This window comes from Neovison vison, chromosome 6 (assembly GCF_020171115.1).
Source record: "Neovison vison isolate M4711 chromosome 6, ASM_NN_V1, whole genome shotgun sequence".
Classification (NCBI taxonomy): domain Eukaryota; kingdom Metazoa; phylum Chordata; class Mammalia; order Carnivora; family Mustelidae; genus Neogale; species Neogale vison.
In genome coordinates this window covers 123,719,844-123,740,310 of record NC_058096.1, presented here as the reverse complement: position 1 = coordinate 123,740,310, position 20,467 = coordinate 123,719,844, and the positions used below count along the sequence as shown (strand labels likewise).

Genomic DNA, 20,467 nt, shown 5'->3' with positions numbered 1-20,467 from the left:
AGACTCCGCCTCCATGGGACCCCATCTCTGCTTGCCCCCCTCCTCACTGAGGAAAAGCCCACAGCAGTCAATGGCCCTTCTCCCAGCACCTATTCCCTGGGCTTGAAGAATTCTCCAGGTGCCTCAGACAGTCTCAGTGTTTCCGGGATCCCACAATGAGGCTTTAGTCAGGGAGGAGGGGTGGTATCAAATAGGGCAGAATGGGCCCCGTAGCGCCTGGACACTGGGGTAAAACACAGATCTGACTTCAGCAGTGTGGGGCGCCTCGGGATGCTGCTGGTCCATGGCCTTCACATTGAACAAGAAGGTCACTCGGAAAATATTTACTGAACACCTAGAGTGTCTAGGACTTTTGTGTGGAAAGGACAGCAGCAGGAAAGCTGCTGGTGGAGATTAATTCTCCCTTAGTTATTTGCATTGTGAGATAGCAGGAGTTGACACACATGCCACATGGCGGGAGACGTTGCTGAGTGAATTCGCTCACCCTTTCCCGAGTCCCGCTGTGTGCTCACAGCTGGGGGTGCACAGGCAGACATGACCTATGAGGGCTCGTAGTATGGAAGGAGATGCGGACAATGCTCAGGATGAAAGCTCTGCTGGAGGAGGCTTTGGGGACATGGAGGAGAGCTGCTTAATGGTGGTGGGGCCCTGGGGAGATGTGCCTGGGCCAAATATTGAAGGATACTAGTTTGAGCACAGAGAAGATTATTCCAGACTAGGGAACAGATGTCAGGAAGGTGGGAAAGAACGTGGTGTGGCTGGGACATGGGGGAGAAGTCTGGTTGGGCTGATGGGGACCAGGTCATGGAGAAAGGGCCTCCTGTGCTACCTCAAGGGCACTGGGGAGCACAGATGCTTTCACAACCCTGTGTGGTGAGGGGGGTCTTGGGAAGAAGGACTCCTTGGCCAACCACACAGATGGTGGCTAAGATACAGAGACTGGGGCAGGGAGACTAGTGAAAAGGATGATTAATCTTGGAGCACTTCTGGAAGAGTATCTAAAGTCATGTATTTATTCAAAAGCCAATTCAAAGTACTAAACAACAAGGGAAGTTAGATTTTTCAGGCAAATCCCCTGAGACACCACAGGCAAGGGGACAAGGCTGGCAGCCAAGCATGTCTGAGGTAGAAAAGATCGCTGCTAAGCTTCATCAAGTAGATGTCCCTGTCCCCTCAACAGCTGTCCACTTGCCCACCACCCTGCCAAGGGGAAAATATTTCCAGGTCCCAGGAGTCAGCTGCCTTCACCCTGTCCCTTCCAAAATTAGATGTGTTATTGGGCAAGTACACTGAAGAGCTGGCGTAGGCTTTACTGCATGAAAGGCATTGATGGGCATCTGGGTGACTCAGTCAGGTAAGCATCTGCCTTCAGCTCAGGTCCTAAATCGAGCCCCACGTCCAGCACTCTGCTTGGCAGGGAGCCTGCTTCTCCCTCTCCTTCTGCCTGCTGCTCCCCTGCTTATGCATGCTCTCTGTCTCTTTCTCAAATAAATGAGTAAATAAATCTTTAAAAGAAAAAAAAAAAAAAAAGGAAGGCATTGATTTCAAATCATAAGGTGATAAGCCCAGAAGGTACCCAGATTTGCTTAGACAGGCAAGGCCCCGCAGGTCAAGCTGTGTCCATCTGAGGATCACATAATGGCATTACCCTTAGTGCAAGTCGATGCACAAGGTCATTGTCAGGATGACAGGAGAAAGGATGGCTCCTTCCCCTCAGCTCTGTCCCTCACTGTACTGCCTGTGGGACTGAGATTCCACCATTAGGTTACCAGATGTTTTGTTCTAAAGGATAATTCCCCCTTAAAATGCACGTGCTTCTTGTAGGAATTCCTCTGAACCCAGTGGTCAGCAAAGTAGAGCCCCCAAGCCAAATCTAGCTGACCACCTGTTTTTGTACTACTGTGGGCTAAAAAATGATTTGTGCATCTTAAATGGTTGGAAAAAATCAAAAGACGAATAATATTTTAGGCCACATGAAAATCACATGAAATGTAAATTTTAGTGCCCATAAATAAAGTTTTATTGGCATATTGCCACACTCCTCCATTTACATATTCTTTCGTTGCTGTTCTTGCACTATAACAACAGAGATGAGCAGTTTCGACAGAGACCAGATGGCCCTCCAAGCCTCCATATTTACTTTCTGGCCCTCTCCAGAGAAAGCTTGCTGACACCTGCGTGAAGCTATTATCATCCATTGACACCTTAGTGAGAAGTAATTTAATGGAGTATCCTGGACAGCCTAGAAAGACTGAAACACCAAATAGACAAATTTAAAAGGAGGCAAAGGAATATGAGAGTTGAAAATAAGGTTCACTGCATGGAGGACAGGAATAGCCCTGTGAGATAAGCAATTCTAGCCCATTTTACAGATGGGGAAAACTTAGAGTAACAGCTTGAGTGACTTGTTCAGTATCTCACACCTGATAAATGGCAGAGATAGAATTCGAGTTTGTATCAGCCTATCCCAGGGGAACACTGAGGTGTCAGGAGGAAGGGTAGAACAAGCAGGTTGGGAATTTCCAAAGGGGCATGTAACCAGCTCTAAAAGGGAGACCATTCAGAGAAGAAGCAACCAGGGGTGCCTGGGTGGCTCAGTTGGTTAAACACCTGCCTTCAGCTCAGGTCATGATCCTGGGGTCCTGGGATCGAGTCCTGTGTCTGGCTCCCTGCTCAGCAGGGGTCTGCTTCTCCCTCTCCCTCTGCCTGCCACTCCCCCTGCTTGTGCTCTCTCCTCTCTGTCAAATAAATAAATTGAGAAGCATAACCCTTGGCCTAATCATTTTGTAGGATGGTAAGGAAGCCAAAAGTGGTCCTATGCTTGGAAGTACTTTACAAAATTTAGGTTACCATGCAAACAATGTTAGGATTAAAATTAGTAAAATAGGTACCATCCTATAAATGCTTACACACATGCATGTGCACACACACACACACACGCTGAAATTCGTACAATTGGGTAAGACTATGTGGTTTGAGCCTCGTGCTCTTGATTTTAGAGCTTTAGATTATACCAGAGGGAGACAGTGGGGTGGGGTGTGTGGGAAGAGCACTGTCTGGGGGCTGGGCACACAGGCCTCGGGCCCTCCTGGGCTCTCAGCTATGCTCCATCCTTGGGAAAGTCACTTCTGCCTAGTTCAGCATCTCCACATAGAAACAAAATAATGCCTTCTGAGGACCAGACACAAGGCTGCCTGGGAAGGCCGTGCTCATGACCACCTGCACAGAGGCCCAAGGAAGAGCAGCTCTTTTTAGTTGCCTTTATTCTGATTTTTTAAAAGTCACAGTAGAGCACTTTCTCCCCAGATAATTGGAAAAGTCATCGCTGAAGCCAAATTCCACTAACTCCGGGCATGTGACCCCAGGCTAGCTGCTCCTGGGTCTGCTCAGATCTGCCAGGCAAGCATCCGAGCTCCTGGCAGAGGGCCTTCAGGGGCACTCCTCCAGGAATAACGATCTGTTTTGACATCACTGACACAGCCGATCACTAAGTTGCAACAAATGATTTCTGTACAGGATGCTGGTATTCTGATTCCATGACGTCTTTTTTTTTTAAAAATTTATTTATTTGACAGACAGAGATCACAAGTAGGCAGAGAGGCAGACAGAGAGAGAAGGGGAAGTAGGCTCCCTGCTGAGCAGAGAGCCCGATGCGGGACTCGATCCCAGGACCCTGGGATCATGACCTGAGCCGAAGGCAGAGGCTTTAACCCACTGAGCCACCCAGGTGCCCCTGATTCTGTGACGTCTTAATGTGCTCAAAGACATGCTAGACAAAAGTGTGCCTGCTTGAGCCTGTTTCCAACTGGCCCTCCTGGGCTCTATGTGAGCATGAGTGGAAATGGGCCTTGAAGGTTTCTGGGGCCAATCATCTCAGCTCCAAGGGAGAGGGGGATGCAGGCAGATTGCTCTCATCCAAACAGAGCTCAGTCAGATTAACAGTTACCAGGGTATAAGCATTTACTCTTTGCCAAACCCTGTCTAATGGTAATGCCTGTACTTGCCCCTTTACTGCTCACTATCCCCCAAAAGCTGATTATTTTCCCATTTGGCAGATGAGAGCATTGGAGTTAAGACGCTCATCACACAGCTAGTTACCTCCGGGACCCGCAACCACCCCAGTCCTCTCCATCTGCAGACACCGAGCTCCTGCCCCTTCACCTACAATGTGGCTCAAAGCAAAGGAGAGTACTGGCCACCTTTTGATATCAATGCAAGCTATTTCAAGACATACTTTATAGTGAGAGCCTGTCCTTGATGTTGTAAGGACAATGTGTGATTGGACATCAGGGCAGCCTTGAGAGAGGACTGTGACTTGTGGAGTTGGAGGTGGGGGACGTAGCAGTCTTGTCACATGAGCCCGTCTCAGAGACCCACCTTCATTCAGAAGAGCAAGGCCCTCTCTCGGCCTTCTTAGATGACCCCTTAAGAACCCCAAAGCATATGGGCTTCCCTGAGGACACACAGATGCTGAGAGGGGGAACCATGCATGGTGTTGGGTTTTCTGACTCAGAACCCATGCTCAGTCCCCTCTCTCTATAGACCCGGGTCTGCCCCAGAGCGACACACAATCAGCCTCTTCTACTGATCGTTCTTTCCAATATTTGCAGCCTGCTAGAATTTCTCCCTGCAGGGAGTCACAAGGGGCCGGGCTTCAGAAGGGTGGCTCTGAAGACAGAAAGAGCCGAGTTCAAAGGTACCTTCTACCCCATCTTGGCTCAGGGACCTGAAGGCAAGCCATTTAACCTATGTGAACCTTCAGATGCGGCAGCTGCAAAATGGGACTCTCGTACCTATCTCAGAGGGTCATCACAAGGTAGAATTGGTCTGGGCATGAGGAATGGCTCCACCGTACCTGTGAGGGGAATGCCAGAAGAGAAGGAATAGAAGCCACTAAAGTGGGTTTAGGAGTCAGGCCAGGCTTGGGTGCCATTTTCTGACTGCGTGACCTTGGAGAGTTCTTTTGACAACTTCACCTCAGTTACCTGTCCTCCTCAGGTGGGTGCCATGCGGACTGATAACACATGTGAGAATCTCAGCTCCCAGCACTGAACCCATTTCTTCCTGCTGTCTGTGTCACTGAGTGGGAGGACAGTCCTAGCCAGCCTAGACACCAGTATCATCACATCCTTCCATCCAGACACTGCTGTGCTAGCGATACACGTGAGCCATGGCAGGCTGCCGCCCCTCTCCTTGCCACACTTGTCCTCACCTCTGAAGTGGACAGAGTCGTGTCCCCCTCTCCCCACAACCACTTCTCATGGGACTTGGTAGACTGACAACATGCCTATCATATCCCTTCGGATGCCATCACAGGGGCTTGGAACACTGACTCTGTCTAACCATGCCGAGGGCCAGTTGTGGTCCTGGCACAACAGAGAAGTTATCAAAGCTTCCACTGAACTCAGGGAACTTTGCTCAGGGCCAACTCTGTACCAGGTGGTGGATGAGTCCCTGGAGACCATAAGCTGGTGTGGTGCGGTGAGGGCACGCAGGTGAACAGATCATGAATAGATCATTCCAATACAGGGAAGTCAGAGCAGTGGCCAGGGGGCCCAGGGCAATGAAAGTAGAGAGCAGGGGAGCCCAGTGCTTCAGGAAGGCTTCTCAGAGGTGGTGTCATGAGGCTGAGATTTGAGGCATCAATACGATTTGCCAGGTGCACTGGGCTATGGGGAAGGAGGCAGTAACGGGGAGAAGCAGGGAGGAGTATCCCCAGGAGATCTTGCACCTTTAAAGGCTGCACCTTTCAGGAACCTGTTTATAGTTTCTGCTCTGCTCAGCATCTCTTGCTTTATGGCTGACAGGAGACAAGAATTTCAGTCACACAAAAGGATTTGGAGAAAATTGAGCAGAGATATGAGCTAGTGTTGATTTTATTGCTTGTTTTCATGACAAAAGTGAGATTTCCAGGGCAGACAGTGGATGAAGTAGACAGAACTTTCCAGAGAGATTCTTTAAGGCTGTGAGCATAACAACCAGAGTTCACCTGGCCTCCCCTCTGAGGCTCCTTTCTTCTCATCTCTCTCGGGGGCCCAGCCAGCCTTGGCCCTGTGGCCGAGATACCTTCAAGCATCTGTAGGTGGTGCCCTGAGCCCGGAGGCTGGTGTCCACTGGTCAGGTAGAGCATGGGAGCAGTAGGCATGAGCAAGTGAGTGTGAGCAGAATGGGACATTCAGGGAGGCTTGGGGGGCCTGCAGGTGCACAATCAGACAATAGACCAGTATGAGGAACTTGTCTGGGACCTCTAGACACTAGTACGCTCTGAGGAGGGCGCATTCTGATAACTTGGTGGGTAGAGGTGGTCAGTATTTAGAGGAAAATGTGACCTTATTCTCAGCCACAGTGTAAGACAAGTAGGTTGTCTGGTTCGCCGTATTTTAGGAGCAGGCATTTGCTGTAGGCCAGAAGCCACTGTGCATCTCCCAGTGTCTGTGTCTGTCTCTGGCCCGAGACCCTGCATCTCTGGGTGAGAGCAGCCAACCCGCATACTATTCCCTCATGGAAGATCACGTGAGCTTGCCTGGAGCCGCATGATTGATTTTAGCTTGGCTCCATTTTTCTTTTTCTGTGCACTGGTAAATATCTTTCTGCCAAAGTCTTTGCAGTTTGAGTCACTTTCTCAGGAGTCTATTACCTGGGCTAAGGTATGTGGACATTTCTTGGCTTGACATGCATTCTGCCAAGCCCGATCATGGGTGATGGCTCGTGCGGCCCCCTGCAGAGTGAGCGACCCTCCTCCACCTTCACCCACACGCTCTCTCAGGCTTCCTGTGTGTTTGACTAACTCTGCTGACTTGTACCATATCTTCTGAAGAGATGATAATTTTGTTCCAATTTTAGAATGCCGTTCCGAGAAATGCAAAGTTCTGCAGGACTGGAATATCACCTAGAGTCGTAGTCCTTTTATTTAAAAAATGATAAAGAAGATGTGGTATATATACACAATGGAATACTATGCAGCCATCAAAAGAAATGAAATCTTGCCCTTTGCGACAACATGGATGGAACTAGAGCGTATCATGCTTAGCAAAATAAGTCAAGCAGAGAAAGACAACTACCATATGATTTCCCTGATATGAGGAAGTGGTGATGCAACATGGGGGCTTAAGTGGGTAGGAGAAGAATAAATGAAACAAGATGGGACTGGGAGGGAGACAAACCATAAGTGACTCTCAATCTCACAAAACAAACTGAGGGTTGCTGGGGGGAGGGGGGTTGGGAGAAGTGGGGTTATGGACAATGGGGAGGGTATGTGATTTGGTGAGCACAGTGAAGTGTGTAAACCTGGCGATTCACAGACCTGTACCCCTGGGGATAAGATGGGACTGGGAGACTTTTGTAGCAACATGGACGGGACTGGAAGAGATTATGCTGAGTGAAATAAGTCAAGCAGAAAGAGTCAGTTATCATATGGTTTCACTTATTTGTGGAGCATAACAAATAGCATGGAGGACAAGGGGTATTAGAGAGGAGAAGGGAATTTGGGTAAATTGGAAGGGGAGGTGAACCATGAGAGACTATGGACTCTGAAAAACAATCTGAGGGGTTTGAAGTGGCGGGGGGGTGGGAGGCTGGGGTACCAGGTGGTGGGTATTATAGAGGGCACAGCTTGCATGGAGCACTGGGTGTGGTGAAAAAATAATGAATAATGTTTTTCAGAAAATAAATAAATTGAAAAAAAAAATTAAAAATAAAAAGATGAGACCCGGAGGGAGACAAACCATAAGTGACTCTTAATCTCACAAAACAAACTGAGGGTTGCTGGGGGGAGGGGGGTTGGGAGAAGGGAGGTGGGGTTATGGACATTGGGGAGGGTATGTGCTTTGGTGAGCACTGTGAAGTGTGTAAACCTGGCGATTCACAGACCTGTACCCCTGGGGATAAAAATATATGTTTATAAAAAATTAAAAATTAAAAAAAATGAAGAAAAATTTTGCAACCGTGGACAACCGATCTGTACATTAAAGAGATCTGTATTACTGGAGAATAAAAAGTATATGCACACCTTTACAAAGAGAGGGTAAGTGTGTGCATGAAAAACCACACTCTTGCCTTGCAAATGCTTTTCAAAGCCATAAAGGTAAAGATTCTTGAAGAATAGCTACTCCGTCTTGCACCAATAATACATTTGTCTCGAGATAAGAAAATTGCCTGGAAAATGCTCATGTTTATTAGACATAAGAGAGAAGAGTTTCTATCAATCCAAGAGAAAGTACCCTGGTCGATGGAGTTAATGATTTCCCCCCAGGGAGAATTATCTTTCAGAAAAGCGGCTCTTCAATTGCCTGGTTTCTGCACCCTCCCAGCATCAGTTCTGCCTACTGTGTTTCTGTCTGAGAGCTGAGAAGCTGGGGAGTGGAGGATCTTTGGAGAGGAGGGGGTTGGGGAGAAAGTGGCAGCCAAGCTTTGGATGGGAGTCCTGGTTTCTGAGCTCGACATGGTTCACCATGATGGCAGCATCAGCGGCTCCCCCAGCAGCCCCACGGAGCTTGGAGCCAGAGGAAGGGGGAACACGGGACTTTAAAGAGGTGATGCCCGACACCAGCCAGCTCAGAGACTTGTTGAGGAACCGAGGCACTCACACGGGTATCAGAGAGCCACACAGAAGAGTATGGGTCTCCTCACAGCATGTGGATGGGCGGGGTCTAGCGGCATGGGGGGCCATGGCATCCAAGGGCTTGCACCAGGCATAGGCGCAGAGCGGAGCCCAAAGACTATGTGTGGATCCAAGGACCTTGGAGGAGCAGCACCAGAGCAAAGCCAAACCTGACAGCAACAGATGGCAACCGCATCCTCAGTCGGGAAAGGCTAGAGTTAGCAAGAGAACCCGCAAGGAACTCAACAAGGAGCAAGTCTGACCAGATCAGGAGGTCCAAGGAAATCCGCTGAGGCCCAGAACCTGGGCAGTCACCTCTCTCAGGACATCCTTGTTGTTCATTTCCCATATAATCAGTGAGAACCTACCACGTTCCAGAAACTGCACCAGGCACTGGAGATATTTTTATTTTTTTTTAAGATTTTATTTATTTATTTGACAGAGAGAGAAATCACAAGTAGGCAGAGAGGCAGGCAGAGAGAGAGAGAGAGGGGAAGCAGGCTCCCCGATGAGCAGAGAGCCCGATGCGGGGCTCGATCCCAGAACATGAGCTGAGATCATGACCTGAGCCGAAGGCAGGGGCTTAATTAACCCTCTGAACCACCTAGGCGCCCATGCACCCGAGATTTTAAAACTAACGAAACAGACACGGACCCTGCTCTTGTGGAACCTCCGTTGGGGATGGGGGATAGAGAGTGTCAGACAAAAACAATTGAGAAATAAATGACTGGTTGATTCTATTGGTCAAAGCCAGTCACATGGCTAAACCCCAAATCAGTGGGGCCTGGGCATAATCCCCCGCTTCTGGGAGGAGGGCGTGGTCAGAAGCCATAATCAAACGCAGGCAGTGGGAAGTGGTTCTCTTTCCACACAGAGCTCCGGGTCCTCCGTGTCACTCTTCTGGGACTGGAACCCTGCTTTGGCCTACAGGGGGTAAAGAAAACAGCTTGTTCTGAATTCACTTGGTATGAAGTCCTGCCCTGCTGGGTCCGGCTCTGGGCAGCACACAGGTCTCCTCCTGGGCCCCCTGCAGTGGGGGAAGACATCCTTTCTTAATCCTGCTCTAGCTGCTGGGAGCCATGAATGCAGTAGGAGAAGGGATGGCCGTTCAGTGCTCACTATTGTTTGGGCTAGTGTCTTCCAAGTCTGTCTGTGCATCCTGATCATCTGCGGGGTTAGTTAAAATGACAGATTCCAGGTCTTTGCCCTCAAAGCCTTCCACTGGGAATTTCCCAAGGTGGGGCCCAGCAATTAGGGTCTATAGAGGTTTTTCTAGTGATTATCCTGAGGTCAGCCCTAACCCTGCTCCCATCTACAAACAATAATTAGGGGACACAGTGTGATTCTCCCCATAGATGATATACATTGCAAAGCCTGTGAATTGGGGAGGAGAGAATGTGGTCTGGGCTGGGGCAATCGTGGAGGACTCCCTGGAAGAGGAACTGGATGTGGTAACCAGTATAGATTAGAAGGCCAAAGAGAGGTGAGACAGGAAGTTGTCATAGTGGTTGGACCGGGTGAGAAGGGATGATAGCCTTAAACTAGAGTGGAGAGACATCAGTCTTGGGAGCCATCTAAAATTCAGAAGCAAGAGGCCTTACTGGCCCATTGTATGTGGAGGGTAAAATGTTGCTTTAGATTTAAAGCCTATGGAAGTTAAGTTTTAGGCTATCATGATGACTGGGTATTACCTAGGACCATGCTTCTTAAATCTTCTGTAGTGCCAGACCAGTTTTTCCTCAATCAGTCATAGACCATAATTTTGTACAAATATAATAGAAACAAATTTCTGGGAAAATGAAATAAATAGAAAAGAGGTTTAAAATAAAAACCAAAATGTTTATTTTTATTAGCATCAACACATATAAACTCACTCTGCCATATGATTATCCAAGTTTCTAAATGCTTACCATCCATTTCCCTACTGACCTCATTGCAGAGCTGGGGACACCCCTTGGGGACTGAACTGGTCTGTAGGCCCCAGTGAGTCACATTGTTCTGGCAGCAAGGCTTTGCCCTCATGCACACAACCTGAAATGGTTTGGATCATCTTTCCAGTGTGGTCTCCTCGGCAAGCCATCCTCCTGTGGTCCTTGCCTGATGGCGCCAGCTCTGCTGGCTGACGGTGACAGGTGGGGAAGGGGGCTGACCATAGCCTCAGTCTGTCACCGGCAGCCATGTGCAGTTTGCCAGGTGCTCCCAGAATAAGGCTCGTTTTTAAGTGTCTGCCTGTGTGCATGACCCTGCGATCACCCCAGGGTCAGGTGTAAGGGCGTTCTCAAGCCAGTGAGACCCTTGTGGATCAGAGACAAAATGAGAGACCCTCTGCCGTCATGGAACCAGAGAGCTTCATGGGCAGATCTAAGCGGAGGGTGGATTTCTAGTTGTTTCAGAAGGCATTTATTGGGGTGTCTCAGGAGTGAGGGAGGTAACAAAAGTGTTGAAGATGCATGAGGTTTTCCAGAATTGGAGCCATGGGTAAGTGCAGTTTCCCCATCACATACACTCGCCCGCAGACACTCAGATTCAGGCTGGGGTGTGTGGCCGCACACCCTTGCACACACGCACACACACACACACACACAGGTGTATGGCTGCACACACTTGCAAACACACACACATGCGCGCGCACACTTGGTATGTCCTGAATTGTTCCCATTTTAATGCCTGGCAGGCTGTCATTTGACAGCTGGCTGGGGGCTAGATGGGCCGTCCTGCATGGACAGCAGCAAAAGTTCCCTGGGTCCAGATGAGCACCGTCCTCGCCCCTGACAGCCAGCATTGGAGTGCATGTGTGTGCTGGGGGAGCTGGTTTCCATGCACTTAATCACTCACTTTTTACTGAGTACCTCCTATGGGCCAGGTGCTGCACGGTGCTGTACAAGCTATGGTCCAGTGCGGGGAGGACAGGGGGTGGGGGTGGAAGCAGGGTGCTGGTCATCCAGGTGTGGCCCAGAAGGCCTCCTTGACAAAGGCATGTGTGAGTTGAGGCCTGGAAGCAGAGGAGGACCAGCCAAGGGAAGGACATGAAGGGAGCACCCAGGCCTTGAGGCTTAAGCCGTGATATGGGGTGGGGGGGTCGGAGCTGCCCCTCCCTTGCTCTCCTTTGTAGGTAATTAAGATCTCTCTTTTTAGGAAGAATTAAAATGTAATAAAATGCTCTGACTTTGTGAAACTAAAATATAGTAAACAGGAAGGGGTCAGCGATGAAGGAGAAGAAATGATTCCTTGTATTTGTAATTGAGTTCAGAGAGTTTGCGGCTTTGCTTCTTTTTAAATTGGGCCTGTGTGTAACTATTTTTAATTGGAGAAAGAAAGCCACATCATTTAATCCCTGTTAAATTGTGTATGGGCCTATTACACGTGGGGCACAAGGCTAAGTGGTTTGCATTTATTGTCTGATAGAAATCCTCTCCATGACTCTGAGATAGGTGAGAATAACCCCAGCATGTGTGCATGTCGCCAGTGCTGCCTGCTCGTGCGGAGAAGGAAGTGGCTGGCCATGGTACGGGGCACCAAGTGGGAGAGCCAGGACGCACACATGAGTCTGAGCCCAGGCTCGAGTTCCTCCTTTTAGGTGGTTAATAATTAGCCCCATTCTGCCGATGTAGAAACCTGAGGCTCTAAAAGGTTAAGGAATAGAACCAAGGTTACCAAAGCAGGACCAGCTACATAATTTGTGGGTCCCGGTTCAAAATGAAAATGGAAGCCCTCTTGTTTTAAAATTACTAAGAATTTTACTGCAGGGACAGTAGAGCAGAAAAGCAAGTATGAGGCCCTTCATAAAGCTGGTCTTGGAGCCTGGATTGGATGCCCAACCTCCCTGACTCCTCACCACCTCCTGTCTCCTTCCAGCTGAATGTCCCACCTCACAGTTAAAGACCCGGAGCAGCAGTTGAGGAAATGTGAAAAGAAAAAGAATTCAGACAAGCAGGGAATGCTTTCTGGGGTTTGACTTTGGAGTCAGGTGGGCGCAGAGCGAGTCCTGGCTCTACCACTTGTATTGTCTCAATCTTCACAACATCCCTGGAGATGTAGGTGTTATTCCCCGCCCCCCAATTTTACAGATGAGGAAATCGAGATACAGAGAGTATCCCACCCAAGGTGCAGTAACTGGTAAACAGAGAGGGGTTTGAACTCAGGGGTCTAGTGCTCTGTCATCTAAGTGTCATCATGGCCCTACCCAAATTTGGGCATGGACACTGAAGAACTCACCCCAGGAGCCATGTGGAGCAAGGGGACAGAAGGTGAGCCGTGGAAGCCAGCTTTTCTGACCCTTTTTGCTTTATTACTTATGCTACAGAAGATCCCCCACCCAGCTTGGTCCTCAGTCTGTCCCAAAGTTCCGTTCTGGCCCGTCTGGCACCAGGCCCCCCCTAGAGACCACCCCCAGCCTCACATAGGTCTACACTTCTGAGTCATGGCAGACTGCTGAGTTAAAGATTGAGGTGAGAGATGCTCTTCCTGTCCTTTCCCATCTCAATAGCCTCCCCACCCACCCACTCCCTTAGGCAGCCCCAAGGCTTTGAGGGAGACATTCTGGGGTTCCATTGTGCCTTCTGGCATTTCCCTCCATTTTCAGTACTGTGTTAACCATGCCTTTTATTGTCTGTATTCTGATGTTTAGATAAATGGGACCTTGCTTACACTGGAGGGGCTTACCTCAGGGTTAACCAATTCCCAGCAATTCAAAGATAAGAAACAACTTACCTGTTAGCTTTTCAAATGCAGACCAACCAATCCAGAACACACACCCACAACCACCTTCTTTACTGGGCTCTCCTGCCCTGTGCCAACCTCCATCTGCCCTAACGACCCTGGGGCCAGGTACCAGGCAACAAGGGACAGCCCCTATATACCAGAGGCCGCTGAAATTATACAAACTAGCATTTGTGGCCATCCAAAACTGGGTTACCATGGTTTGCCTGCTCTTTCCCATGAAAAGCACAATAAAGTCTCTTGCCCATCATTTTCCCCTCTCCGCCTCCGGACTGACCGCAACGCTTCTCTCCATGTGCCTGGCTGGCATAGCATATCCCCTCTCCTTGGGATCTGTGAGTATAACCAATGATCTGTTCAATGACAACAGCATCCTGATCTGTTAGCCTTGCCAGACCTAAATAAATGAAATCTATATTAAAACAAATGCCCAGGTCACTTCCTCCAGGAAGCCTCCTTGGATCGCCCTAGTGATATAATTTACATCTCTGTTCCCAGAGGCCTGTTCTTTGTTCCTCTGTCTGCTTAGAAACTGGCTGCTGTCTGTGGCTGCTACTCCCTTCACTGTGAGCTCCTTCCAGTTAGGGGTTATGAGTCCTACTTCTCTGTCTCCCATGGCTAGGGCACTGCCTGGCACTTAGGAGATGCTCAGTAAAGACCTGGCATCTGAAAATGGTAAGAATGATACAAGAAGAATAATAGTAGTTATAAGAGTAGCTCTCTGTTCCTGGTGCTTTTCACACCTTTTCTCCAAGTCCCAAAGCAACTCTGCAGCGGGTTCTCCTTATTCTATAGATGCAAAATGAGGCTCAGAGAAGTTCAGTGACTTATTCAAGGCTACACAGCTAAGAAGTGGCAGAATCAGGGTTCAGACCTGAGTCTGTCCAGCTGCAGAGTTAAATCTCTTGCATTTCATTAAATTGAATGGAACTGAGTTGAAGTTAATTTCCCATGGTGTGACCCTGTCATAGGGAGCACTTTGCATGAACTGATGATCAGGAGTCTTCTTATGTTCTGAAAATGAACACCAGACCTAATCCAGCTGCCAAATGACCTTTTAAAACCAGACTCTGGATACTTTATGTCCTCACTAAACACTCATTGATGACTCCTCACTACCTGTAAGGTGAAACCCACTCTTACCTAGCCTCCATCATCTGACCTCTACTTACCTCTCCAGCCCCTCTCTACCTCCTAACTCACCCCCAATTCAGATGCACAGGATGGCCATGGAGATAAAAGTGCTCACTGCTGAGAAAAAGTAACTTCCCACCTTCTCCCAGCAGGAAATAAAATCCCTTATCACCCAAATCAAAGTCACCCCCCTCTTGGAGGAATTCTTGAAAGATGCCAGATGGCTGACACCTGCAGAGACTGGCTAGAATGTCAGCTGCCTGCGCCATCCTATCCTGTGCAGGGGGATCCCCTTCCTCCCCTCCCACTCTCCAGCATCCCCATATCCAACCACTCACCTTAATATGAATCCAGAGATTTCCTGGAAAACCTGATGCTCCTTCAGCTGGGACCAGGAAGAGCTGGAGGCCGGTGAGCACGCACAGTTAAGGAGTGAAGCATGTTTTGACACACCTGCGTCTTTTGTTTTCATCCTTTGGTGTCGCTTCTGAGTACAGAAGTGGAACAATTATGAATGTCTTGGATTACAAGAATCCCCAAAGCCTGTGGTTCCCAGAAGTCTCAGATTTGCTTTTTTCCACCTCCAGGTATCTAAGAGGGGAATTCCAAGTGGTTAATATTCCGCTGATAAGAAAACATGTGTTCCCCAAATTTAGCAGAAGTTATAATAGAATTACCATGTTTCTAAATCCTTAACCCATGGAGAAGGAGTGTAATTCCTAAAGGTGTTCACTGTTCACTTTTCCAGGAATACTTATGAGATAATTTAGCCTGACTTATCACAACAAAAGGGGGCTGCTTCCTTTCTCTTCACTTAAGTAAACAACTGAACCATGCTTCATAAACTAGTCTCCAGGACCTTTTTACACTGGAAAGATTTTGTTTCCAAGCAGGATAGCTCAGAGAAGTCTGGGAAGCTTGTGAGCCAGGGAGCGGGACATTCTTGTCGTGAGCCTTCAACACGAAGTGTGCCATGTTGGGCCCTTCGCCTTAAACTCTCCTGACAAGCCCATGAGGAGGTATCTCTAACTCAGCTCTACAGGTGCGGCAGTGAAGGCTCAGCGATGACAGGCTCAGATTTGCAGAGGTCACATGACCCACATTTAGAGGAGGTGAGATATTTATTTATTTATTCATTCTGTATTCTGATATTTAGACAACTGGGGCCTTGCTGACCCTGAAGGGACTCACCCCAGGGTTAGCCAATTCCTAGCAATACAAAGATGAGAAACAACTTACCCATTTGCTTTGCCAATGCAGACCATTTAGTCCAGAACCCACAACCCAAGCCAGCTTCTGTACTATTTATATGTATATGCATATATATATATATATATACACACACACATACATATGTGTATCTGTCTATATATGTATATATCAGTATAAACTAAACATTCAAAATGAATCTGTAAAAATTACACTTGTTCTCCATCCCAGCAAATCCTCAGAATCATGGCAGAGCTATGGTAAAAGAGCTGCATGGCCCTGGGTAAGTCACACTAACTGTCAACCATGGCGTTGCCACCTGCACAATTAAGATAATAATCACTGGGTCGCTGGGAGGATCAAACAAAAGAATAGAATGTTAAGTGCTAGCCCCTTGTGGGTGCTTAATGCTTATATATCCTTTGTTTCCTGTAATAAGTGCTCTTGAATAAATGAGAAGTTAACCGTACTATATTTATTGAACATGACCCTTGTGTTTGATGCTAAAACAGGTCTGCATATAATCCCTCCCCCCAAATTCTGGGTGGTAGACAACACTTCTACATAAGAAGAAACTGAGGCTCAGAGAGGGTAAATGATTTGCCCAAAGTTCTGCAGGAAGTAGTAGGGGTGGGATTTGAACTCAGGCACACTGAATTTAGAGGTTGGTCATACCTTTACCCATCTTGCTATCTTACCTCCAGGAAATGAGGATGAATAGACATTTCATGTGACAAAGGATGAATTTGACGGCTTCCTTTTTGCTCTCTTGATCCCCATCTCAAAGTCCTTCTTGGAAAATGAAAGATGTTTGTGTGAGCTTCCCACTCTGTCAAGGACACTACACTCAGAAAGCTTCATCGATTTCTTTCACTCTGTGGTTACAATTTTGGCTACTCCTCGTGAACCCTCAAAAACAAGCCTGGTGAGGTCCACAAAGCGACTGCAGGTGTGACGTTCCCAAAGTCCCTTCGATTTCCTCCCAAAGAGGGCCTCACCCCGCCCCCAGCCAGGGGGTGGCGAGAGGAATGAGATCTGTACTAGGCCTGTGCCTCCACTGAACTTCCCTTTACCATTTATTTGCTTCTTTATTTGCACTCCTTCCAAAAAGGATTTCAGGTAGAACATCATCAAGGATAACCAGCAAAATGTCCAGATACCCACAGCCCCCACAGAATAAAGGGACTCAATACCATAGATGTCTTGGGCTTCTCCAATGAAGAGGCTTCCAGAAGGAGGTGAGGTGGGAGGACCTTATACCAGCAGAAAGAGCAGCACATCAAGGACTGGTGCCACGGGGCTCACCCCACGGCACTCTATACAAAGCCACTTTCTCCATGCTCCTATCTGCTCCTTTAAAGAGAGGGAAGATCCAGGGAAAGAAGGGTGAGACAGCGGGTGCCATTTCCTATTATCTGGAGGTAGCTGCTTCTTTCATCAATTCTGGCACACCTGCCTTGCTGAGAACAAAAAGAACCCAGGTGTTATGGGCTGCTGTTGGGCTGGGTGGCTTTGTAGGACTGAAGGTGGGAGCAGGCTGGGGCAGTACCAGAGAAGGACAAAGAGGCCACAAGTTCTGTCTGGGGCTCAGGGAAGGCTGCCATGGCGGCAGTCAGCTCAGGTGTCTGAGGATCCCCAGATCCACCTGGTGGATATAGCCTGTGCTCTGACCTCAGTGTAGAAGGATCAAAATAAGCATCACAGTCCCTGGCTTTGAGGAACTCCCAGTTGGTGGGGGAGGCAAGCATACATATCGCTCCCATAGGATTCATTCATGCTTTCTGCCAATATCGAGGGAGCGTCTGCTCCATGCCAGGCACTGGGCACAGAGTGTGATGCGGATTCAGAGTAACCATGAAGCTGAGAGTCCAATGCCGTAACTAATGCTGGGGACGTCGTGGGGGCACAAACGAGCATATCTACCCAGAATGGAGAAATCCGGACAGGTTGCGTGGAGTTAACAAGATGGAAGGGGAAAGGAAGGGAGCTCTTTACAGAAGACACAGCATGATCAAGTGCACAGAGGCATGAAACACTATACCCAAAACACAAGCTTGGCTGTGTGCGGACTGCTTTTTACAGCTCTGTGACCTTCAGAGGCACCTGAGAGAAAGCCCTCCTTTCCTCCAGTGTTTCATCTTAATTGAACCTGGGGCCTCTGGAGCATGGCTTAGAGCAGCTCCATGATGTCATCCTCCAGAAGGCAATGGTCTAGTCCAGACAGAGTTCCTGAGGGCTGTGAGGAAAAGATGCAATCAGGTACACTCTCTTTCACATGAAGTCCCTCCCATCCAAATACTGTCCTGTGCTAAGTTCCTGGTGGCCAACCTCACAAGCCTGGGTGCAGTCTCTGCTTATGGCCTGCTCTGAGAAAATCCCTGAAAGAGTGGCTGGCTGACATGGGCTTCAGACCTAAACCCAGTTTCCGTGGTTATCTGGAACATGGCAGGGTTGCAGGGCAGGGACACGGGTCCCCTGGGACTGAACATCTCCCTTCCTCTCCAGGAACAACACTGATTGAGGCCCTGCCATATGCCATGCACACACAGAGGCCCTCAGTCCTCACCCCAACACTCTAAGGTCCCTCTTTTATGATGAGGTGCCTGAAGCTTGCTGCTTCAGGAAGCTTCCTTCCCAGGAAGTTTCTGACCAGACAGAGTCAAGCCAAGATCACTGGGGCATCTGCTTCGAACCTGCTTCTCTGAGGCTTCCCATGCACATTCATCCTTTACATGCAGACCTCAGCTCAGACAGGAACTCTCTCCATCTAAAGAGCCCCTCTCTGTCCCTGCTTTTCCTTTCCTAGGCTCACCCTCTCAGATAGGATAGCACAGGCCTCCCCCCAAACCATGCCCTCCCCTGTGCCACCTCTACAAGGCAGGGACCTTTCCTGCCTCCTGCACTGTTTGTTCTCGATGCTCCAAGCAGAGCTTGCACATGGGAACCCTGAACACACAGCTGCTCAGTGAACAAGGGCATCTGGCCTGTCCACTGGAACTGCTCAAGATGTCAGCCAGTGGCTCACTGGGTGCTTGTGAAGAACACTGAGCCACGAATGCCAGAATTTCTCCTTTTCTTATAGGCAAGAATGGGCAATTTCATAGATTTTCATTTCTGCTTCAGAAAAAGGATGCCTCCTAGCAAGGTTCTATGTGACAAACATTTGGGATTCATCAGCTAATAGTATCCATATGTCACATTGCTTGGTTCTACCCACCAGTCTGACTTGGGGCCACACAGACCTCTCAGACGTGCCTCCTCACTGAGCATGGCTGGCTCGTTGCTATCTCCAAGTGCTGTGACTGGTCACTGTGACTTTTGGCTTGACTTTCCTCTGCCTTTCAACTGCTGCTGTGGTTGTTCCAGTCAATCTATGGGTACACTCCGTCTTGGTGTTTATTTTCATCGATTGCTCTATTTTGTGTGGTATTGTTTTGATTGTGGTTTCATTCTTCTCCAACACTTTATCATCTCTGAATTATTTTTACACTAAAAAGAAGTGATAAGCCCATCAGCGCTACTCAAGTGGTCACAGTCCTGAATGCTTGATAAAGAGTCCTGTGTCCCACCACATGACTCCAAGGAACCCTGAACTACCATGCTCTCTTGTTTTGTGACAGAACGTACGCATTCCTAAAAATCACCCCACTGGGCAAAATGGGAGAAATGAGGAAAGCGGCATAACACTCAAAAATGTCATCAGTGACACATAAGAAAGAAAAAAATTATCATGGTTTTACATGTGTTCAATGGTTAAGAAAGATAGAATTCCTACACTGAATCTTGTACCTCACCCTAAAGAGACATGGCATTTGCCCGTGGCAGAGGACACGGGAGGGCTGCAGCTGGGGCGGTACTGTGACAGGATGGGGGATGGGGCTTCCTGAATGGAGGGGATGCTGTCACTGCGGGGACATGTGATGTGGCTCATAATGTGCAGTGGACTGCGTGGCGGCTGGATGTTTGGGGTGTGTACACATACGTGTCTTGTACCTTCCTACCTGACTCAGCTCTGCTGACAGCTGTTTTTTGCCTTCACCTCATGTTGCTCAGGAAGGAAGACTTCCATAAGCAAATGTCAAATTCCCCTTATCTTCCAACTGTTTCCCAATATATCAGTTATTTTGGAACAGATCCACATTCACAGATCAAGTGTTATGGCAGGACTGGCCATCCCCGATTGACTTTTATCTTTTCCTTGTTGATTCAGACTGGACCAAGAGGATTGAGTATCAGCCGGGCTCAGGGAGCATGCCGCTTTTCCCCAGCATCCACCTGGAGACTTGCGACGGGGCTGTGTCCTCCATCCAGATCACCACAGAGCTGCAGACCAATTATATCGGGAAGGGCTGCGACCGGGAGACCTACTCTGAGAGATCCCTTCAGAAATTATGTGGTACGTTTTTTGCTCTTGGGATTGTTTTTTAATTAATTGCTTTTAAATGATTTATACAGAGCATATCTTTTATTATGAAAGAATGAGTCCTTCCCGCATGGGCACATGTAACTCCTGGGTGAATATTAAATTTACTTATTATGGTTAAAGGGTCAGAGGGCTCATCTCTCAGCATCACATGTACCTGACTAGATCCCACCATTTACCAATATTGTGGCTGTGAGCAAGGCATGTGACAAAGCATCAGCTCTTCATCAACAACAGCAATTAAGGACCCAGTGTATTCACGAGAACCTACCACAGAGCCTGTAGGACCATGGCTCCCTTCCACTGTGTTGGTTTGGAAAGAGACACCTGACCAGAGGCCAATGTGAAAGGTGGTGACTGTCACCTGGGGAGAGGTCAGTTTC

General features: G+C 48.5%; 1 protein-coding gene across 1 annotated transcript in view; it reads left to right on the top strand.

Moving 5' to 3' along the window:
• CLSTN2 (calsyntenin 2) overlaps positions 1–20,467 on the top strand; it is a 403,373-nt gene that overhangs the window by 269,211 nt on the left and 113,695 nt on the right. The window contains exon 6 of the mRNA XM_044254829.1: positions 19,872–20,057. Coding sequence (XP_044110764.1) covers positions 19,872–20,057 — 186 coding nt within the window. The remainder of the gene's footprint in view (positions 1–19,871; positions 20,058–20,467) is intronic.